This window comes from Octopus sinensis, linkage group LG8 (assembly GCF_006345805.1).
Source record: "Octopus sinensis linkage group LG8, ASM634580v1, whole genome shotgun sequence".
Taxonomy (NCBI): domain Eukaryota; kingdom Metazoa; phylum Mollusca; class Cephalopoda; order Octopoda; family Octopodidae; genus Octopus; species Octopus sinensis.
Window position 1 is genome coordinate 83363867 of NC_043004.1, and position 8002 is coordinate 83371868.

Here is an 8002-nt window from a genome sequence, read left to right on the forward strand (position 1 = left end):
GGGAAACGGTAAGAATATAGCTAAACGCACGGTCGTAGTTGTTATCGTCACTTGGGTGAGAAAGGTTGTATATAGAGAGAAGAAGAAACGGGGTGTAAGATGGAGGCAATATCTTTATATATAAAACTGTAGTTGTCTGTCCCCTTCGATTTAGATTCCTAACTACTCCCACATTTTGCGGTGCAGTTTAACCAAAACCGGGTATCTTATAGTCGTGATTCATTTCAAGCCCTTCTGTGTATTAGCGCGCGTCTACGATGAGTCTAGGATTTTAAAAATAATTTACCATCATTTTTTTCCATTTTCATGCATATTTTTTTAAAGGGAAGTAACTCTCTAAAAATGTCTACGATGAGTCAACGATTAAAAAAAAATTTACCATCATATTTTTTCCATTTTTAATGCATTTTTTTGTTATTTTTTTGGCTATAACTCTCTAAAAATGCTGTATAGTTACTTCCCTTACAAACCCGAGCAACGCCGGGCGATACTACTAGTTAACAATAAATATTAACATATGACATAAAAGTAGCTGATGGCTGTTTTAAAAGTTTACGATTAAATCCTGCAAATGGTTAAGCTACACAGAGTATATAAAATTAGTTAAATGTCCGAAAGATTATGTAATTAGCCTGCTGGATTTGAGAAAATGTCACAACAAATGTTGAAGGAATGTTTGATTCAATCTTAGAAGTTGTAGTACGATAATGTATTCATGTTCTGTGTTTGCTCAATAGTTACATTTTTCATAGACAGACAATTAATTTACGATCTATTTTGAGAATGAGGCTATTGGGCGCTGCTGTGTGGAAGCTGACAATTTGGCTCGGCTGACTGAAAATTCAGCAAGTTTTGGAGATTGTAGGTTTCTGCGCTGGAGGCAAACAGACGCGCATGCGTGCGTAACAGTTATATACACATACACATACTAAGATTGAGAGAGACTTGTATGGAGAGAAAGAGAGAGAGAGAGAGAGAGAGAGAGAGAGAGAGACTTGAATGGAGGGAGAGAGAGAGACGGGGGAAGAGTCATTACAATTAATTTATTAGCTGAACGCTAATGACATAGACACACTCACGTATTCTCATGCACGTAAAATATGATATGCTGACACACATAAACAGAGATAGGGAAAGAGGGAGGGTAAAAGAGAGAAGAGGGTGAGAGCAAAAGAAGAAAGAACGAGAGAAGCATTCAAAAGTTTGATGTCAAATCAGCGTTGAATAAGCAATGCCGAACAGATTCTGCGAGATAGCATCATACCCGGCCTTATTATCTCGTGTGTAACGCAGTAGAGTCAGAGTATAGCTTTTTTTCTGAAATTTTACTCCAGGCACTATCATCTCGTAGTTCTAGCGTGTTTCTGGCTTCTGTAGTTTATCTATTGACAAGTTCGATTTGGTGCGTGTTGAATACTGATGCCTGATTAATGAAATGTTAAACCTACGCACAAAGTTGTCCGCATTGTCTTTTTTTTTTTTTCAGAAAGATGAGTTTGCACAGCAAACATATATTTATTCTATTTACTGGTTTCAGCTTTTGTGATGTGTTTTTTTGTGAATGTTAACAAACAGATATATAGATATGCACTACAGGGTTGCATATATATATATATATATATATATATATATATATATATATATATATATATATATATATACACATATATATATAGATATGTATATATATATATATATATATATATATATATATATATATAATAATAATAAATATTAGGGAATAAATCCAAATTTACAGGGAAAAAATCAGATTTAGGATTAAATCCAATTTTATAGTAAAATATTATATAATATTAATAGAGAGAAAACCACTATTTTGTAAAACAAACAAGGAAAGACTTAATCAATACATAAAATTTTAATAAAAAGTAAAAAATATTTTTTACTTTTTATTAAAATTTAACGTATTGATTAAGTCTTTCCTTGTTTGTTTTACAAAATACTGGTTTTGTCTCTAATTAATATTATATATATATATATATATATATATATATATAATATATATATATGTATATATACATTTACACACACGCACACACACACACACACACACACACGCACATATATATATATACATACATACATATATATATGCATATATTCATGCATATATGAGTTCAGAACGTCACAAACAGTGCAAATAATATGAAATACGTAAATAGCGTGAAAATTATTGTAAACAGGGCAAGTATACACAGAGAAAAGATCCTTCCTCAGTAGTCGGCTGTCTATCTACTCCTTATTTTGATATTTCAATGATAATATGAGTCTTCAAAGACAGACGATTCCATAAATTCTAAAATAAAATTTAGGATTTATGGAGGGCCAAAGTCGGGAACATATACATGACAGTGGAGACATACAAGGTAACCGAACGAAAACAAACATGGAGGGTCATTAGACCAGAGCGAGAAGAACATAGTGAATGCTAGGTGAAACATTTATTTTTAAAGATAAATGATAGAAGAGGGAGAGAAAAAAAACATGTCCGTTCTTTTGAACGCCTGTGCAGGAAATGAAAGATTGTCACATGCATAAAAGAAAGATGGGCGATGGTCATGTGTGAGCAACAAGAGAGAGTGAGAGATAAGAGAAAGAGGGGGAGATATAGCTAGATAGAGACACAGAGAGAAAGAGAAATAGAAAACAATGAATAAAGGAGAGGCGAAAACGGGAATTAGAGAGGGATAGAGGAAGAAAGCAATAGAAAGTAGAGAGTCGCATCAAAAAGGTGAATATAAACTTACTTGGAAATGGATGCGTCGCGTTCAATTAATTGATATAATGTAATATAATGTAATATAATATAATATAGAATAATACACACACACACACATATATATACACACACACACACATATATATATATACACACACAAACATACTTATGCACGGTAGCTTTGAACTTTTGGTTTTGGTTATTCAGCTACATAGCAAGGAAATAGATACAATATTGGAAATATGTTTTGCCTTGAATTAAATAAACTACACAATGAGTTTTTAGTTAGCATTTAATTTAATCAAAATTCAGAACTTTTTTTTACCCTTTTCATATTTGTAAACATTATTGATTTGAAATAGTTCTATATGACAACGACAAACTAAAGTTACTTTTTACTTGTTTAGAATTGGCAAAGAAAAGAAAAAAGTGCCAATGCATCCACATATTTAGAAATATAAACATAAACAGAAATATTTCATAAATTTTGATAAATTGTTTTTAAGATATTTGATAAAAAGAAACATGCAAACATAAACATCTTTATTGACAAACAAGTATTCACATACAAAACTATTCCAATATATCTTCACTTGCTGTCGTTTTTCATACATTTTTCAGTTGTGTTGAAGTTATTATTTCCAACCAATCCACGTGTGGTGAAATAGATATGCCTTTCTTTTATCTGTTCTGATTCTCCTCTTCTGATAACACATTCGATGTCGCGTGATATCATAAGCTAAGAGCAGTCACTGTGCGCTGTTTGAAGTTCAAATACGATCCGTCTGAAATATTAGCCGTATTCAAATCACGAACCCGATTAGGTGTTCAGTTTCTTTGCGAGAAGGAGAATCTTTTTTGGAAAATCATTCACTTGTTCTTTGTATGCGATATACACTTTTTCATGAAATTTCATTACGATTCAATTACAATATTTACAATCTTATTATTTTTAAACACCGTTTCACTATTTGCAATGTATTTACAAATTTATACGATTATCTGCAAAGATACATGACAGGTATATCGAGATATATAAATAAAGAATATGCGCAAGCGTAATGCCACAGGCTAATTCTTAGTTATGCGAGAGATGACTAAAATTAATAACTTGTTTATATCAGTTCCTAAGCCGTTAAATGAGTTAAATCAACAGATTAATAATTGTATTGGAGAGGAAGTTTAATTTCTGAATTAAACAGCAATTATTCCCACAATTACGTGTATTTTCCTGTGATTAATTTTTAATTTTTTCTATTTCTTACATTAGGACATATATTTTTTCAAGATTTGGTACTAAATTATGTGTACTTGTATTATGATCTAAGAGTGGAGACATCGATTAAGTACAAAGGATATGTATTAGATGAAGCAAAGTGGCTGAAACGACAAACTTTTGATGAAACCACTGGCGCAGGTTGCCTGACAGTGTAACAAATATTCAATCTAGGAGTTTTCAATTGGTGGTTATTTAGTAAATAAATAAATAAGTAAATAAATGATAGAAACATATATATCTAAAGAGAACATTCCTCTTCATGTATTTAAGATATTTGAAAGTATGGATTAATTTAATGATTCGATGCATGTATATATGCGAACGTTTGCGCGCGTGTGTCTCTGTATGTGTTTAATATTCTTATAATATTTCTCATAAATTTATGAGTTTATAGTTTGGAAGGAAAAATGTTTATAAATTTGATTTACAATAATAAATAATACAATGGATAATAATAAAGTAGAGTATATTGTGAAAATAATTATTTTTTCTGATGTATAATGAAATCATTTTTCATATATACTTCATCCAATAGAGAAATATTATTACTATATGATGCACATCCTTGACAAACGCCATATTCCCTTGGCAGTGATCATCATATATGGAGGAAATTCTTTAAGTTTTAATGTTCAACATTTGGTCTAATGTAAATATTGCGTAAACGTATAAACAAAGGAGAAAACATTTTTCTGACTTCATTGAGACATTGTATAATCTGGGGGAAAATATATGATTTTATTAGAGTAGCTGGTGTTAACCATATTTAATGCAGTAATTATTGAAACGCTGACAGTTCAATGACGTACTATTTTATCATTGTGTTAAATAAGAGGGATATATTTCGCTCATATTAATTATCGGCAGCGCGTCAAGGACAGCCCTGAATAACCGAAATAATGACGAAAGAGCTTACCAAGATATGTATATTACTTTAGACGAGTAACTGTACCTAAAAATATTTTAGTGCATGAAATTTTAAAGACAAATTCTGCAGTGAGTTAAAGTTATTAAAGTGTCAGTTATTAAAAAACAAGTGTTCCACGTGTTCGCATATTTGAAATATGGCTGAAACTTCCTCATGTTCTACAGTAGATCATTGTTTTATGTACAGAATGTATATTATAACAGCATGTTTTGAAACGCAAAAAATATACAGAAATGTGTTACATTTTAAAACAGAACATAAAATTCTCAAAAAAGTTTCAAACTTAGTGGTTCTGGACAAGAGAACGCTTAAAAAAAGTACTGAAGTCGATTTAGTCAATATAAGCGGTGCCACAGCATGGCCACAGTTTTATGAATCAATCAAGTAAAAGAAATTTAGCAAATATGTATGCATACATACAGGCGCCGGCGTGGCATTATAGGCGCAGATGTGGCCGAGTGGTAAGAAGTTTGCTACACAAGCACAAGGTTCTGAGTTCATCCCACTGCGTGGAACCATGGACAAGTGTATTCTACAATAGCCTCTGGCAGACGAAAGCCATGTGAATGGATTTTTAGACGGAAACTGACAGAAGCCCGTCGCATATATTTATGTATACATCTGTGTGTGTGTGTGTGTCTGTTTGTTTGTTTGCTTACACCCGTCATAACTTGACAACTGATGTTGGTGTATTTACGACCCAAAATGTAGCAGTTCGGCAATAAATACTAAGCTTACAAACAATAAGTCCTGGGTTCGAGTTCTTCGACTAAAGTCCTTTAAGGCTGTGCTCCAGCATGGCCGCAGTAAAATGGCTAAGGCAAGTAGAATAATAAAAGAAAACATAGTTACTGTTCATCCAGTATCACAATCAAATTCGTTTTAAGTGAAGTTTTAATAAATTGTTTCTGACCAATGATTTCATTCTAAGTTGTTTCCTTCTTGGTTTGTAAAACGACGATGGCGTAAGTCAACATGATTCCCAGAATCTAGAATAAAGTAAAATGTTTATCAGAATTTTCTCGTTGCATGTGAACACCTCACTACCACACACAGGCACGTGTGTGTCTATCTATCTATCTATCTAAAAGGAGGGCTGGGCATGCCGTGGTTGATGATGCGCAGACACGCGCTGAGACTGCGACATCTCTGGCTCTATGTAGACGACGGTGAACAGGTGTGGTCGCCGTTTGTGAGGCACGCTTTCCCGCAGCTCGTCTCCATGACCGAACTGCAGTCGTGGATCAAAAAGAGGCCGAGGAAGGGCGAATGGCACCGCGAGTGTCGCGTTGCTCTCAAGCAACTCTGCCGTCCTGGGTCGACCTTAAGTGACTTCAACACAACCAAAGCATTCTATAGGGGTTTAGTGGAGGGGAGGTACGACGACGAGCTCGGGGCGAACCTGGACGTCGACGAGGAGTACCTGACCCGCCTGTTCGGGACGACTTTCGGGCCAGGGCCCATGACAACTTCCAGAGATCCCTGGCCTGGCAGTGCTACCGAGAAGCGCTACCCGTTCGGGATAAGCTCTACAGACACGGCTCGAGAAACACGGGGCCGACCTGCCCGAGATGCGGTCAGAGCGACGAAACCGTTCTGCACGCACTCGTTCAGTGTCCAACAATTTCCGACCTGTGGGCTTATGTCGAACAACTGCTGTCACGTGTGGGACGAGTCGGTTTATCAGCTGAGTCTATCGTCAATCTTGTCACGCCTCCTTCCTTCAAACGGGAAGGAAGAGCTATTTTCATCATCCTTGTGGCTATGGCGAAAGAATGTATCTGGTGGACGCGTCTGAAAGGATTGGAGACAAACACTTTCCTCTCTGGTCAATCTCTCATCAACTTCTTCAAGTACCACTTGAAAGGAAAGTGAGAGTAGAGAGGCAAGTTTTGTCTAGCGAATGTTTTAAAAAAAGATGGGTGAATGTAGCAAGAATGGCACGTATGAATGACGAAGCCACCTTGAGCAATGTCCTATGAACCCAGAAATCGAAAACAGAGAGTTGCTTATTTGCAAAAAGAAAAAAAAAAAAAAGAAATATAAAACGTGACTTCATTGACCGAGGTTACCGTGGTCTTTTCCGCAGGCTTTTCTTTCCACGGGTAAACCTCACCTGTCCTCCCCTTTACACTTCATATTGACATTTCTGTGATAACGATCCCTATTGATCATTTTTTCCTCTCCCCCCTTTTTTTTTTTTTTTTTTTTTAACCCCACTTATTTTTGTCCTCTTTCTCTCCTTTTACGATCCCTTTTGATCGAACCTCCCCCTTCCTTTTTTTTTTTTTTTTTTTTTTTTTTTAATACCTTCAAAAGAAAAGCTCTACCTTGTAATTTGTTCTATCTGTGTGCAGCCCTGTGTGGCTAATAAAGAAACATACTATCTATCTATCTATCTATCTATCTATCTATCTATCTATCTATCTATCTATCTATCTATCTATTTATCTATCTATACACACCACACACAGAGACACACACACAAACACACACACACATATGGTGGTGTTAAAAAGATCCTGGCAATAAGGGTATCGCACAAAAACACAAAAAGCTGCCTGATTCTGAAATCGAAAGCATTGTCTCATGAGTGATACGTCTTCAAGCAATGTAAAGATACCCCACCACACACAAACACATATATGAACATATACACACATGTATATATATATATATATATATATATATATATATATATTTATCTATTTATCTATCTATATCTATACATATAAATTTGACATGGGCGATTCCTTCTTGTGTATATATATACTCATCATAGATATAGGGTAAAGAATTATTAATGTGATAATCAATAAATTTTACCAAGTAGTCTCAGTAGTCTGGAAAAAAAAGACATTATCGGTAAAAACGTTTTCAAAAAGTATTTTTTTATATTATAGAAAAAGCAGCCAAAGACATCTAATTCTTTTAACTACAAATACAACTCCACAGACAACAATATTTGTAACTCACATAGGCAAAAAGAAGAAAAAATAATGAAATCAAACAGTCTACGAAAAATTATGTACGCGTTTCCTGATTAGAGTTAGAA

General features: G+C 34.3%; 1 protein-coding gene across 2 annotated transcripts in view; it reads right to left on the bottom strand.

Moving 5' to 3' along the window:
• Positions 1 to 5743: 5743 nt before the first annotated feature.
• Positions 5744 to 8002, bottom strand: part of LOC118764447 — a 32148-nt gene continuing 29889 nt past the window's right edge. For both annotated transcript variants that reach the window (XM_036505188.1, XM_036505189.1), the window contains exon 4: positions 5744 to 5936. In XM_036505188.1, the coding sequence (XP_036361081.1) occupies positions 5874 to 5936 (63 nt within the window). In that variant the 3' untranslated portion in view covers positions 5744 to 5873. The remainder of the gene's footprint in view (positions 5937 to 8002) is intronic.